The sequence below is a fragment of the Orycteropus afer genome, unplaced genomic scaffold (assembly GCF_000298275.1).
Source record: "Orycteropus afer afer isolate SDZICR_OR568_19922 unplaced genomic scaffold, OryAfe1.0 scaffold00020, whole genome shotgun sequence".
NCBI classification, from domain to species: domain Eukaryota; kingdom Metazoa; phylum Chordata; class Mammalia; order Tubulidentata; family Orycteropodidae; genus Orycteropus; species Orycteropus afer.
The window spans coordinates 6703726-6719949 of record NW_006921607.1 but is presented as its reverse complement, the minus strand read 5'-3'; the positions used below and the strand labels follow the sequence as shown (position 1 = coordinate 6719949).

At 39.3% G+C, this 16224-nt stretch overlaps 1 protein-coding gene across 1 annotated transcript in view; it reads right to left on the bottom strand.

Moving 5' to 3' along the window:
* Positions 1-4631: 4631 nt before the first annotated feature.
* TPX2 (TPX2 microtubule nucleation factor) overlaps positions 4632-16224 on the bottom strand; it is a 54477-nt gene continuing 42884 nt past the window's right edge. Inside the window, exons 11-16 of the mRNA XM_042783616.1 lie at positions 15935-16030; positions 13447-13623; positions 11977-12123; positions 7991-8102; positions 7111-7277; positions 4632-4742 (exon numbers count right to left, since the gene is read on the bottom strand). Of these exons, the coding sequence (XP_042639550.1) occupies positions 4632-4742; positions 7111-7277; positions 7991-8102; positions 11977-12123; positions 13447-13623; positions 15935-16030 (810 nt within the window). The remainder of the gene's footprint in view (positions 4743-7110; positions 7278-7990; positions 8103-11976; positions 12124-13446; positions 13624-15934; positions 16031-16224) is intronic.

The following is a 16224-nucleotide window of genomic DNA, read 5'->3' as shown; positions in this document are numbered from 1 at the left end:
AAAAAAAAAAAAAAAGAAATATGAAGGAAAATTACCAAGACAAATCACAATCAAATTGCTGAAAATTCTAAAAGAGCTAAAAGAAAAAAGACACATTACACACAGAAAACAAAAATAAGGGTGATAGATTTCTTGGTGAAAATAATCCAAGTGAGCAAACGGTGAACCAACATCTTTAAAGTGCTGAAAGGAAAAGCTGTCAAAGGCCAGAATTCTAAACCCAGCAAAAATCTTTCAAAAACAAAGGTGAAATAAAGTCTTTTCCAGACATATAAAAGTGGGAAGAATTCATCACTAACAGACCCACATTACAAGAAATGTTAAAAGAAGATGTTTGGGCAGCAGGAAAATGATACCAAATGGAAATATGGATCCATATAAAGGAATGAAGAGAACCAGAGATAGTAACTACATGGGTGAAAAAGATTTTTTTCTTATTTTGTATGGCTCTTTAAAAGATAATTGCCTGTTTAAGCAGAAGATAAACTAGATGAATGGGACCTTCCAAAAATTAAATTTTTATGTGCTTCCAAAGACTTCTCCAAAAGAGTCAAAAGAGAACCTACAGACAGGGAAAAAATATTTGGCAATGACATATCTGACAAGGGACTTACCTCTAGAATTTACAGAATACTCCAACACCTCAACAACAAAAAGACCAATTAAAAAATTAAAAAAAACAAAAAGTCCAATTAAAAAATGGGCAGGAGACATAAATAGACACTTCACCAAAGAGGATATTCAGGTGGCCAAAAACCATATGAAGAACTCTTCACGATCATTAGTCATTAGAGAGATGCAAATCAAAACAACAATGAGATACCATCTGGCCCCAGCACTAGTAGCAAAGTTCAACAAGAGAGAAAATAAGGATGAGGAGAGATTGAGACTCTCATACACTGCTGGTAGGACTGTAAAATGATACAACCACTGTAGAAGGCAGTATGGCGATTCCTTAAAAAGTTGGAATTAGAATTTCCATTTGACCCAGCCATTCCATTACTAAGTGTATATCCTAAAGAAGTGAGAACCAGGACAAGAACAGACATATGCACACCCATGTTCATCGCAGCACTATTTACAATAGCATAAAGATGGAAACAACCTAGGTGCCCATCAACAGAAGAATGGATAACCAAACTTTGGTACATACACACAGTGGAATACTATGCAACCCTAAAGAACAACATAGAATTGGCAAAACACCAGGTAACATGGATGAACTTGGAGGACATTATGCTGAATGAAATAAGTCAATCACAGAAGGACAAATACTATATAAGTCCGTTATTGTAAAAAATCAAGGAAAAGTTTCTATATGGAAGGAAGTTTTCTTTGTTGGTTATGAGGGGTGGGAGGGGAAGGGAGGAGAGGGAACACTCTTAGATAGGTAGAGACAAGTATTGATTTGGGTAAAGGGTAATGTACCAAATGTGAGTGATCAACATGGGGCATTGAGAAAGAGGAAGACATAGAGAGATGGGAGGTACAGACAACATAGATGAACCATTTTGCACATATGGGTGGACAGGCTGAACTATTTATTAGGTATGTCTATGTAGAAGGGAGTGTGCCTGTGACCACATATAGGGTTGGAAGAAAATGTTTCTACAAGTGTATTTTTATGTTCTATAAGAATGCCCAGGTATATAATAGAGCTGACAAGGGACAAGGCTGTAGTCACTTCTTGACCACCACCAGCTACCTAGAGGGAGCAAGTAGTTGGATCTGTGGGCTTGGGACTATGGTCGCAGGGGACATCATGCTCAACTGGCATAACACACTACACAAAAACACTGTTCTACAACCTACTTTGGCGAATAGTGACTGGGATCTTAAAAGCTTGCAAGCGGCCATCTAGATGCAATGATGGGTCTCTCCTTGTCCAGAGCAAAGAAGGATAAAGAAAACCAAAGGTGCATGGAAACAAATAGTCCAAGAGACTGGTATACCATATGATCCTCAGCCTATACGACTAAGAGATCAGAAGAACTAGATGGCGCTTGGCTACCACTGTCATCCACTAGAAGGGGGATCCATGTAGGAGATCCTGGATAGAGTGGAAGAACAATGTGGAATAAAACTCAAAATCACTTGAAAAAAAAAGGGTCCAGGTTTGCTGGTCTGATAAAGCCGGATGGAACCCCTGAGACTATGGCTCCTAGCTGCCCTTCAGGTCTGGAATTGAACCTGCTCTTGTGGCTTCCAGCCAAACAAAAGACAGGCATCTGAGCTGAACATTTACATTAGATAAATACACTCCTTGGAGAGATCAATTATGTAAGAATAGAAGGGCTGTGTATGCACAGGGAGACAGCTCAGAGGGCAGGAGTGTATGGAGGGAATGACATATGGAAGAGGTAACTGCAGGGAGGAAGTGGGAAGGGAGCTGTTGCACTGTGGGAAATTGCAGTCAATGTCATGAGACAAAGTGTATGTGAGCTACCATATGGAAAGTGAATTTGCTCTGTAACCTTTCACCCAAATCACAATTAAAAAGAAGTTAATTGCCTGTTTAAACAAAAATATAAACAATGTATAATGGGGTTTATGATTATGAATAAGTAAAATGTATGACAATAAAATAGACTGGGAGGGGAAAAACAGAAGTATACTCTTATAAGGTTCTTATACTGTATGTATGTGAAGTGGTATACTAATTGAATGTAGACTGTGATAAGTTAAAAATATACACTATAAATCCTGAAGCAACTACTAAAATAACATAGTGATAGCTAATAAACCATAGGAGCTCTGGTAGCATAGTGCCTAAAGTACTTGACTGCTAACCAGAAAGCTGGTGGTTCAAACCCACCAGCCACTCCTTGGAAGGAAAGTTGGGCAATATACTTCCATAGTGATACTGCCTCAGAAACCCAAGGAGGGGTCACTATGAGTTGGGTCTGAGTCGACAGCACATAACAACAACAGCTAATAAACCAACAAAGGAGATAAAAAGAAAATCATAAAGACTACTACTACTACTACTACTATTACTACGTGACTCCTTTGCCCTTCCCTCTGCTTTTCTCACGTGGAAAACCCCAGCCTGGGATAAACCCTGCCATCTGCTCTCTCTGTGACTCTGCTTGAACAGCCTAGCACCTTGGTGGTCCAAGTTACACAGCAGGTCAGGTTCACAGCAGCCAAAATTCACTTTCTCAAAAGGACCTGGGACACCTCCCAATAACCCAACAACACTACACTCCTCTGGGCAGTTTGCTCTTCCATTCCTCAGTGACTATTTCACATCTTCTCCACTGTGTTCAAATTCAAGAACCATCACTCCACACTCTCAGCAAGCTGCGTCTCCTCCTTTAACAGGAAGAAGCCAATGGGAACTCCCTCCACCCTCCCGTTGCATCTGTGTGCAACCTCCTCTATTTCTTGACAGAAAGATAGGGGGAAAAAAAAAGGTTACCAAGCACTTTCCTTTAAGACAGAGCCTATGGCTTTAAGTTTCTAGACCTAAACTATTTCCCTGTAAGATGTGACCCCAAAGGGGCTTGAGATATCTATAAACATCAAATAACAAAATCAGAGCACAGGAGACATATTTACGCCAGGCCAGGTCACTAGAAGACTTTTTAAATGTATGCTGCACTGTTTCTTGCTAATTATCAGTATGGACAAAGGGGGAACTGTGCCCTAACAGCAATTCTATACAAAGCTTCCCAAATGGCTGCTGTGAGGTTTCTACACCCCAGGCTGTCTTCTTCCTCATTGGTGCAGTTGAGGCTTGACACCCATTACATGAATGAGCCAAATATGGCCTCTGTGTATTGGCCCCAGGTTGTTTACTTCATAGCAAGATGAGGCCCATCAGCCCAAGAAAAGCCTAGAAGAAAAGCCAGCACAGCACCAAACCCAAACTTGTACTCATTCAATTGTTTCAGTTTCAATAAGCAGATTCTTACCTACTTTCAGCTTATCCTTTTTACATACTCTGCACAAATGTGCTCAACATATGCTAACCTTAGACAAGATAAATTCCTGTAGTTATAAGGACCCTAGGATGCCACTGCTCTCTGGAGCTCTCCAACCCAGAAACCTCTCTTCTGGAAAACCTCCTACTGTGGGGGATACCAGCACCTATATGCAGCTGCAAGTGTATGGGCCCCAATAAGTAGCTTGCTGTGCAGACGCTATCTCATGGTAGTATCTTTGTCCATTATCAGTCCTGAACTCCCTCAACTTCACTATTATCCTAGCAAAGGGCTCCTTACCTCTTGGTTCACTTCGTGGATAGCAGAGGTAAACGGATCCGGAATACTGAATGGTTATTTTTTAAACCATGACTTAAATACAATCTCACTATGTAACAATCTTTATTTTCACATTAAAATGCATAAAAAGGGGGGTAGAGGACAGTGGAGATTACATTGTGACTTTAAATTCTAGTTTGAGAATTATGGCACATATTAACAGCCAACTGATAGTTTAAAGGACATTATAACAGGAAGTCTGACCTAGACAGGTATACACTATCAGGCATGAATAGGTTTAAAAAAAAAAAAAAATGTCTGGAGAAAAGAGTTCTTTCCATGCCCCAATGACAAAGAATGAAGGCTTTTGGTTTGATGTACAGAGCAGTCCTGGTCCCCAGTGGCATCTGCAGGTCACAGCTGAGTTTAGCAGTGGAATCGAGTAGAGAACTTGGGAGACACAGGCACAGTCAAAGGCTGGTCACTTGACTTAACCTCCACAGTGTGGTACTTACGTATTGGATTTGCCTTGTGCACCTGCATAGGAAGGAAAAAGTTACCATGATGAGGATGTTAGAGACTACACTTACAGTTTTTAAAATTTTCTTTCTAAAAACAAGATCATGTAATTGCATAGATCCCAATCCCTAATCGGAAAAAAAAAAAAAAACGCAACAATATAATGGAAAAGAACGTAAGCTTTGGATCCCAAATAGGTTTCAAGTCTATGTGTACTGGGTCTCTCAGCTTTCCCTAAAGGATGTCAAACTCATCTTCAATCAGACTGTTAATTATCAGGGTATAATGGGGCTCTGGTGGCATAGTGCCTAAGGCATTTTAACTGCTAACCAGAAGGCTGGTGGTTCACCAGCCACTCCTTGGAAGGAAGACTGGGCAATCTACTTCCACAAAGATACCATCTTGGAAACCCAAGGAGGGGATGCTATGAGTTGGAGTCAATTTGATGTCAAGACGTTTGGTTGTAATAGGGCTCTACTGAACTGCAGCAGAGAATTGTTACACTTTAAGAATTTGCCAGAGTACAACCTTAAATTTACTTTCCCTTAATATTCACCAAAAGCATGAATAAGAAAAACAATCATCAGGAAGGTTGCTAGAACACTGTCTCAATCACCCCTCCAGGTAGTCCTAAAATCAACCCTGAATCAAACCCTATCAGTAGAGAGGTAGCTGGCGTTGACTGAAGTATGCTTTAGGATGTCACTATCAGCCTACAATGAGAATCACTGTAAGAAATAGTTCTATGACGCAGTCAAATGCAAGAGGCAAGTACTAAGTGTTGAAGAAAAATCTAAGAAGGTGAGGCTAGAAAAAAGGCTAGTTTTTTAAGTGTCTACGTGGCGGTATTTGTATTGACTTTTCATCCAATCAGCAAACAGTAGCCGGGAATTTGCCAAGAAGCTAATCCCTTGAATATTTAATCCCTGTGGGCAAAGCCACCTCTGCCTAGAGCTGTGTACCAGCTGCTGGTCTAGCATTTTCAGACAGGAGCTCAACAACTTATATATTTCTATTTCCTTTTATGTGACGTTCCATCTAAAACTACCTTTTTCCTCACTCATACAGTTAATGCACCTTGCTGTTTTACTAGCAAAAGAGTCCTTAATGTGAATTAAGATTTCTTTTTAGAAAACTAGTGTCTAAATCATTATGGTAACATCACCTGGATCATATACACCATATCTGTTGCCACTGAGTCAATTCTGACTCATAGCAATCCTACAGGACAGAGCAGAACTGCCCCATAGGGTTTTCAAAGCTGTATTCCTTATGGAAGTAGACTTCCACATCTTTTTCCTATGGAACAGCTGGTGTTTCAAATCACTGACCTTCTGACTAGTACAAGACTGCTTAACCACTGTTCCACTAAGGCACCTTATACACTATAATTCCAAGGAATTCAGACTAAGAATTAAAGAAAACAAAAATAAAGTCACCATACAATTCCCACGTCCTTATGTCTTCTTGTTTAACTGTAAAACATGTCAGATGAAACTGAAAATAGATTGGAAGGTAACAGCTAAAGGTTTTGGGGTTTCTTTTTTGAGGATGAAAATGTTCCAAAATTGACTATGGTGATGGATGCACATATCTGTGAATATAATAAAAATCATAAATTGTCCGTTTTAATTGATAAACTGTATAGTATGTAAATTATATCTCAAACAAACTGTTGTTTTTTTCTTTCTTTTTTTTTTTAAAGATCCTTCTAAAGCCCAAAAGTAAAAGATGAGATTAAAAAAAAAAGAAGAAAAAAACAAACCCACTGCCATCAAGTTGATTCTGACTCATAGTGACCCCTGCTGGGTTTCCAAGGTGGTAAATCTTTATGGAAGTAGATGGCCCCCATCTTCCTTCTGCAGAGTGGCTGGTGGGTTTGAACCAACCTTCTGGTTAGCAGTCAAATGCCTAATAAATAAATAAATAAATGACTAAGTAAATAAGGCAGCTGTGGTGGCATAGTGCCTAAGGCATTTGACTACTAACTGGAAGTGATAAGAGTCCTAGGAAATGAATTACTTACTGTGCATGGGTCTACACATGATATCCTCCTTATAAAAATTCTGTCTGAATTCAATTTTAAGGATAAATATTCTTAGAGGACAACTGGCTTATTTTTATCTCATGAACATTGTAAGTTTTGTATCTGACAGGTTGATTACTAAAAAGGGCCAAAATTATGGCCCATACTTAGGCGACATATGGATTACAATGTATACATCTTTAATCTTTTCTCATCTTTGTCAATACCCTTGGTTTGTGTTTTCCCTTTATACTTGTTGCCCTTGATATATCATTACAGGTCTCCCTAGATCCTTTCTGGAACAAGGCAAGGCACAGGTAAAACAGCTTGGGTCAGTCAGTGTGGATGCTGTCCAGTTACCAGTTCTTTCCGTAGCTGGGCCAGCTCCTCCTTCTTCTGCTCTTCCTCCCGTTGCCTGATCTCCTCCAAGCGCTGGACTTTCTGGGCTTCTATCTCAGCCATTTTCTTTTCCAGCTCCTGCCGTTCCTGGGCTCTCTTCTCTGTGGCCAGTTGAAAAGGTTCCTGAACTAGAGAACCAGCAAGGCCTTCTGAGTACAGAACAAAGAGAATATTGGTGCACGAGCAGGACATGCATAAACGTAGCCCTCCTAGATCTGGTCAGTGTACAGACATGCATGCCAACAGAGAGGCTGAGCTCTGAAACAGCCCCATTTGGAGAAAGGTGTGTGTGGGGGGGTATAAACCACATACAAAGAGCCTTGGAATTTTAAGAATTGGAAAGACCCTTGGAAATTATCTAGCATGCTCAGGAGAAAAGCAAGGCCCAAAGAAGTAACTTGCTTAAAATAAAAACTACATAGTGATTCTGAGATAGATGCAGAGGAATCTTAATTTTCTGACCTCATTTAGTGCTTAAGGAATCAAATGTTTTATCTCTAAGGTTTGTTCCAGTGATGAACTCTAGAACTATCTCCTGGCTCTCCCTTCCTCACTTACTTGCTACTCTAGGGGCAAGGAAAGCCTAGAACTGTTACTGAAAGGTCAGTTGCTTCTCCTGAAGTTTCTGTTAAATGACTCTGACCCCAATACATTCTGCAACTCAACACAGTTGCTGTGTTCAACAAAGGCAAAATATTGGTTCCAGGGGAAGAAAAGCTACAATCCTCTGAAGTCCAAGCTTGCTTCTGCTTGACACAGAATAACACAACTGATTCGTAGGCACTCCCCTGGCAAGTCTGACAACTCTCCCCCAGTGCTCCAGGTTTACATGTAACAGTACCAGCAACTGTTTTTTTCTCTTTCTTGGGAACAAAGGGTTCCTGGGAGATGACAGTGTTTGGACGGGCCTTGAAGCAAGCTGCTTCTTTCTGCTGTTTCAGTTCTTCCTCCAGCTATAAGAAAGAAAGTCTGTCAGACAGGCAATTATACAACTTTCCCTGACCACCACCTCAATGACTCAAATTCTAATGTTTCTGAACTGCTTCATCAATACAGACAAATGATTTAATGTAAAGCCCAGTTAAACCTCTCACAGAAACTTTATAATGAACATATAAAGACTGACAACATCTGCACCCACTGAAAACTAGAATCTTTAAGGTACTTTTAAGACCCATCTCAAAATAACAATTAACAACCAGACATTAATGGCCCTGATATGATTCATTAGGAACTATACAATAGCACCTATAAAATATTCTTCCCCCAAAAAATAATCTAACCAGAATTTAATCAAGCCTCTAGATCTAACTACCCATTTATAGGCGACAGTGGGGGTAGGGAACATGTTCAACAACATCATGGGGATGCAATCAGTAAGCTCTAGGTTGTGGAAAATGTATAGGACAAATAATCCAGTTTATTCAACAAATAAAATGCAAGGAGGGAAACATAGATTAATAGGGATTTAGAGATTTATCAGACAAATGCAATATGTGAACCTTATTTGGGCCTTGATTTGTACAATTCAACTGTTAAAAAAATTATGAGAGATTTAGGGATATTTGGATCCTGAGTGTTTATCAATATTAAGAAATTACTGTTAATTTTTTGAAAAATGGCAATAGCACTATTTATTTTCTTAAATCCTTATCTTTAAAGATAGATGCTGAAGTATTTTTCAATGAAATGAGGTATGCAGAATTTGTTTTGAAATAATACCCTGTGTGGGCAGCAGTGTCCAGTATAAGGGATAAGTGGCACAAGCGCCGATGAAATAAGACAGTCCATGTTTTGACCATTACAGAACCAGACAATTGTTTCATGGAAGCTCATCATATGATTCTCTCTACTTTGAATGTCTAAAAAACTTAAAAACTTTTTCTAATGGAAAACTCCCCACACAAACATTCTATGTTTTAGTCCTTGAGAAAGGGAGATTCACTGCTACTTCAAAGCGACGCTCCCGAGTTCTGCTGGCGAGGAATGCCAGCAGGCGACCTCAGTTCAGTCATGTAAGCAGTCACGTCTCTTAGGCTGTTACAGGGATGACTGCTACACAGATTAGTCCAGAGCTCCTTCTGGGTGGGGTTAAGGATAAGTGAGTTTACTGGGCTGAACAGTGTCCCCCCCTATATTCATGCCCACGTGGGCTCTCACATTGTGACCTTATTTGGAAACAGGATCTATGCAGATGTTAAGAGGAAGTTGTAATAGATTAAAGTGGGCCTTAAGTCCAATATGATTGGTATCCTTATAAAACAAACAAGAGAACACATACAGACAGAAATACAGGTAGAACAAGGCATGGCAGAAGAGGCTGCAGTGAAGTAACTACAAGCCAAAGAATGCCAACAGCCACTACAAGATAAGAGAAAAGCACAGAACAGATTCTCCCTTTGGCTTTCAGGGGTAGTAGAGTCCTGTGATACCTCACTTTCAAACCGTGAGAGAATAAATTTCTGTCATTTTAAGCCACCCAGTTTGTGGCATTTTGACAGGGCAATCCTAGGACACTAATACAAAAACCAAACCAAACTCACTGCTGTCGGGCTGGTCCCAACTCATAGCAACCCCTCCTTGGGTTTCCCAGGCGGTATCTCTACGGAAGTAGATTGCCCATCTTCCTTCCAAGGAATGGCTGGTGGGTTTGAGCTGCCAGCCTTCTGGTTAGCAAATGACTTACGCACTATGCCACCACAGCTCCCAGAAACTAATACAGTGATGATACAAAAATATTGACAAAATTAAAGTCTTGGGAATTTTTTTTCTAGACAGGTTAGAATTCTATTTCAGTTAGACCAGCCAAAAGTCAAATATTTTTAATCACCTGTCATCTATAAAAAACAAATTGCATACCAGGTTGGGAAGAGTATACCATATTGAAAATGTATTTTCACCATACTGTTTTTTACCAAAGCACCAACACAAAAAAGTGAACATTTAATGAATGAGTCTAACAGATGGAATAGATAGATCTTTAAAAGATAAGGACATTGTTGTGCGCACCCTAGAGATCTAATAGAAATTACATGAACAGACATATGCACACCTGTGATCATTGCAGCATTATTCACAATAGCAAAAAGATGGAAACAACCCAAGTGCCCATCAATGGATGGACGGATAAGCAAAATGTGGGACATACATACAATGGAATACTACTCAGTGATAAAGAAAAAGGAGTTCCTGAAACATAGCATGGATGAACCTCCTGGAGGACACTATGTTGAGTAAAATAAGTCAACCACCGGAAAACAAATATTACATGTTCTCACTTTTATGAAATGATATGAAAAGGTAAATACACAGAAACTAATGCTCATTAGTGGTTATAGGGGTGAGAGGAAAAGTACTCTCTAAATAGTAGTCACTTTCTGTTTCTAGAAATGCAAATGGTGGCAACCGATATGGGTTAAGTTTGCACAGCATGACTGATGTAACTGACGTACACAGGGAAAAGGGATGAATGGCAAATAAGAGGTTGTGTATGGTTTTGCAACAATAACAACTAGCCAAAAAAAGGGGGGGCAGGTGAAGCTACAGATCCTGATACTAATTAGACATAACCCATCATCCCATGGGATTAGTTCTCTTCATTTGGGGTTTTAGGATAGTGTTCTCATGGGACAATCCAGTCAATTGGCAAAACATAGTTCTTGAAGTTTATGTTCTACCTCCCCGTGTGGTGAATAGTGTCTAGGGTCTTAAAAGCTTACAAGCAGCCATCTAAGACACAACTACAGGTCTCTATTTGTCTGGAACAAAAAAGAAAGAGGGAAACCCAAGAATCAGAGAAGGAAATGGACTACAAGACTAACTGACTACATGAACTAACTGCCTCCTCCACCACAGGAACCAACTGAGACCAGAACTAAACAATATCCACAATCACAACTGAATATACTGAGTAAGAACACAACAGATGAATCCTGATAAAAAAGGAGGAAAATGTGGAACAGAACTTCAAAATCTTAAAGAATCCAGACTTACTAGACCTGTAGAAGATAAGAGAAGTCTGCAAGACTATGGTCCTGAGTTGCTCTTCAAACCCTGAATTGAAACTATCCTCTGAAGTCACCTTTAAACTAAGTAACTGTTTAGCCCCACACTGTCAACCTTGAGCATTATATTTCTTTAAAAAAAAAAAAAAAAAAAAAAATACCAATATGACCATAGATCAACAGTTATTTTAAAGCACAGATGAGAAGGTTGGGGGTGGGGCAGTGAAATAACTAGAGCAAAATGTTGACACAGTGTGAAGTATGTAACAAATATTACTGATCATTATGTCCAGAAACGAGAATGGGAACAGGTTTTCTTGTGCATATTTTGACCAAAAATTAAATCAAAAGGACTTAAAAAAAATAAACAAACAGCCACAATACTATTATCATACTTAAAAATTAACAGTTAATATTGACAAATACTCAGCAAAGAAGCCAGTCAGTTCTCATATTCCCCATATGATCAGGCAGAACTAGAGCCAGCAAACTTTGGCCTATACTTCACATCTGGATTGTGACCTGTTTTTGCACAGCCCTTGAGCTAAGAATATTTTTCATATTCTTTTAAAGGGTGAAAAACAAACATACACACATTCTGATACGACAGAGACTATATATGTAATCTGTAAAACTGAAAATACTTACTAGCTGGCCCTTTACAGAGAAAGTTTACAGACCTCTCTGATTTAGAATAAGGGCCCCTGAAATAATCCAGTATATTAGGTCCTGGATTAATTTTCATTGCAGTGGGTTGGCGTATTCTAATAAACTAATCAACTAACCGTGCACTGACATTTTGGCTGCTCTGCCCATTCCCTACCTGGTGCTTCCAAGTCTGCATCTTCAGAGCACCCCTTTTGTCAGTCTCCAAACAGAAAGGCTCAATCTGGGTTGCAGTCTTCACCTTCTTCTCTGGCAGGTTAATTGTGTCAAAATGGGGCAAAGGAAGTGCCTTAAATTTGGGCACCTAAGTGAAAAGAAAACATAAGATTTAAGAGAAGATATCCACCTGAATGATCAGGTATGTCTAGGCAGGATGGGGTGTGCCCATGAGCACGTACAGGGTTGGCAGACAATGTCTCTACAAGTGTATTTGTATGCGCTGTAAGAATGTCTGGGTGTATGGCAGAGCTGACAAGGGGTAAGGTTGTAGTCATTTCTTGGCCACAGCCAGCTACTCATGACACTGACCTGTGGGCTCAGGATCATGGTCACAGGGGACATCAAGCTCAACTGGCATAACATACAATCCTACTTTGGTGAAAAGCAACTGGGGTGTTAAAAGCTTGCAAGCAGTCATCTAGATGCAATGATGGGTCTTTCCTCATCCAGAGCAAAGAAGAATGGAGAAAATCAAAGATGCATGCAAACAAGTAGTCCAAGGGACTAATGGACCATGTGAACCTCAGCCTATATGACCATGAGACCAGAAGAACTAGATGGTGCCTGGCTACCATTGTCAGCCACTCAGAAAAGGGATCAGTACAGGAGACCCTGAATAGAGTGGGAGAACAATGTGGAACAAAACTCAGAATCATAAAAAAAAAAAAGACCAGGCTTGACAGAGCCTGGTGAGACCCCTGAGCCTATGGCCCCTAGTTACCCTCCAGGTCTGGAATTGAACTCACTCCAGTGGCTTCCAGCCAAACAACAGACAGGCATATAGGGTGAACGTTTACATCAGGTAGATACACTCTGTGGAGCAATCAATAGTGGGTGAACACAAGGACAATGTTTGCACAGGGAGATAGCTTTGGGAATAGGAGTCCATGAGAGGGAAGACACAGGGAAGAGGTAACTACAGGGAGGAAGTGGGAAGAGAGCTGTTACACTGTGGGGAATTGCAGTCAATGTCATGAAACAAAATGTATATGAACTGCTGTAGGGAAAATGAATTTGCTCTGTAAACTTTAACCCAAATTAAAAAAAATAAAATAAAGCCTCTAGCCAGAAAATAACAGCTGCTCCAGAATATATGGATGAATCTGAAAAATAAGAAAGGTCAGCCAGTTTTCAAAGCAGCATAGTCTAGTAGAAAATCATGGGCTCAAGAGGAATTCTTGGTTTTTCTTCCAACTGTGCCAATAACTGGCAGCATGATCTGCTACAAGTCACTTACCTTCTTTGTGCTAAAACAGCTATTAAAATGACTTGCATTATTTATACCTAATAGAGCTCTTATAGAGATCAAAGGAAGTTAGTGGTTTTATAGTTAAAAGTGTGACATAAAAAATCATCTCTGAAGAATTAAAGAATAGGATATGCTACCTGCAGAAATAGAAACACCCACCTCCCCTTTCTGCAGTTCTTTTATTTTCTTCTCCTTCTGTAGCTGCCGTTCTTTGTCCCGAGAATCAAAGGAGAAAGGGCATACTTCCACAGTTCTTGCCTCTGGGATTTGGGGTTTAAAAGGCACCCCATAATGTGGCACAGGTTGAGCCTTGATCACTGCTGGCTCCTCCTCTTCCTGAGGGAAAAACGGTAGTTTAGAAATAAGACAACTTGTACTATCCCACCACCTCAGAATGTGGAGCCTGAGGACATTATATAAGGCAAGTCATTAATTAATGCAAGTCACTCAATCTGCCAGGTGTCTTAACTTCCTTTTCTATCAAAGACAGTTAATGCCTGAGTCACCTATCACTTCACAGGGGCAAGACCAGTGTGGCCAACATGAAACCATTTGGTAAAGTACTAACACAATTACTCTTACAAGTTCTAATGTTTTTCATAGGAAAGCTGTAAAAACAAATGAGATCAAACACTGTGAAAGACGATTAGAAGGAAAGTACTAAAACCAAGCATAAACCTTAGCTTCTTGTTTGACCCAGTCTCCAGACTCCACTATGACATGTGACTGGGAGTGGTTGCCAAACCCAGAATAGGACTAAGTAAATTCTTTGGGTTCAAACTGGTAACATAAGATTACCATGTATTTTAGTTTCAGATGAAACTATAAAAAGGCTTATGCTTGAGATCTGCTATAAAATTACCCTAACTCTGGATATTTATAGATAAAATGGGTGGTCCACCAAGAAACTAGCCTGATCAATGACAATTTATGTATCCCAATTCCATGAACCATACCTACACAGTCATCTCTACAACCTTTGGTCTAATGGAGACAGGAAAGGGATGGGCACAACGCAGGAGATGCTGGAGATAGACAGCTGCGATGCTATAAAAATTATTTTGTATTTTCTATGGACTTGATTTACAAATAACACAAGTTTGTTATTGTTGTTGTTTCCTTTTTAATCCTTATGCCTGTATTTTTCCTACCTTTCTTCACTGATTAGAAACTCTACTACAGCATTAAACAAAAATGGTAACAACATCTCGTCTTGTTCCCCACAGGAAATCTTTTAACATTTTACCATTTACAATGTTTACAATAATTTTTGTTTTTAATAAATAATGCTTTATCACATGCTTCTCAAACTATCTGTGTTGAAAGATCAATTAAAAATTTTTCAATCCATGACATGACAATACTTTTTTTGTGTGTGTGTGATTTGGATGAAGATTTACAGAGCAAATTCACTTTCCATACAGCAGTTCATACACTTTGTCTCATGACATTGACTACAGTTTACCACAACGCAACAGCTCCCCTCCCACTTCCTCCTGATAGTTACCTCTTCCCTGTGTCCATCCCTCCATGCACTCCTACCCCCTGAGCTGTCTCCCTGTGCACAGGCAGCCCTTCTTTCTCCCATGATTGTTCTCTACAAGGAGTTTATCTACCTCAGGTAAATGTTCAACTCATATGCCTGTCTTTTGTTCATGCCAATACTTTTTATAAAAGAAAATAAAGATGAATTACTAGAAATTTTAAAGGAAAATTAAAAAAAAGAAATATTAATTACAAATCCAAATTTTTCATTTCTATATTCAACAGATAAAAAATTACTCTGTCAAATAAAGTTATAAATGTTTCTAATACTCTTCTCAAGTTCTGTACTTATCTCATTGCAAACTAGTTAAGAGTTTAAGAACCAGCAACAGTCTGAGGACAACTTTTGAGTAGTAATGCTTTAGAGGATTAAGGGAATTCTCTTTTCTTCTTAGTTTTTTATGAGAGAATTTTAAAACATCAAACCCACTGCCATCAAGTCAATTCCCACTCATAGTGACCCTACTGGACAGAGGAGAACTACCCCATATGGTTTCCATGGCTATAAATATTTACAGAAGCAGAATGCCTCATCTTTATCCCATGGAGGGGTTGGTGGATTTGAACTGCTGACTTTTTAGTTAGCAGCCAAATGCTTTAACCACTGCACCACCAGAGCTCCTAAGAGAGGATTAGATGGTAGTAGTGTATCCAAGTTACTTTTCAATTTTGATGACTATATTATAATTATATAGAAGAATATTCTTGTTTATAGGAAAATCATATTAAAATATAGGATGGGTCATCAGGTTGGCAATTTAATCTTAAATGACTTCTTTACACTGAACCTGTAATTTTTTTTAAGCACCGCAACTTTTGATCCACGTTACAAAGACGGGGCTGGTTTTGAACGCTATAAACAGACAAGCCTCTAATGCCTAACCCCTCCTCACTGTTTTTATAAATTACAAATTATAAGAGTCAAAAGATTTGACACCCATGCCAACTAATTTTCCCTAGAGAAGCAAAAAAAATGTTCATTCATATTCATTCTTATAGATGACTCTAGACAAAGGTGGCTGCCTTTGAATTACATTACATTTTAGAAAGGGTAATGCTAGATTGATTATGCAGAAGGAAACTCCTGTTCCTAGAGAATCACCTCTTCTTCTTTGGTGAACACTCGGATTCTGTTCTTCAAAGCAAAGGCTGGGGACTTGGGGACGGTGATTGGCAGTACCTTCTTTTCAGGAACACCCTGAAAAGAGGAAACAACTCAATTAGACATCTTGAAGAACCCCTACATCATTAAGGTCAACTCTACTTTAAGGAGGCAGCTCTTTCCCAGTCCTATTTTCAGTGCCTTCCAACCTGAGGGCCTCATCTTAAGGCACTCTATCAGACAATGTTTCCCTTCCCCTACTATTCATAAAGTTTTTTTTTTTTTTTTTT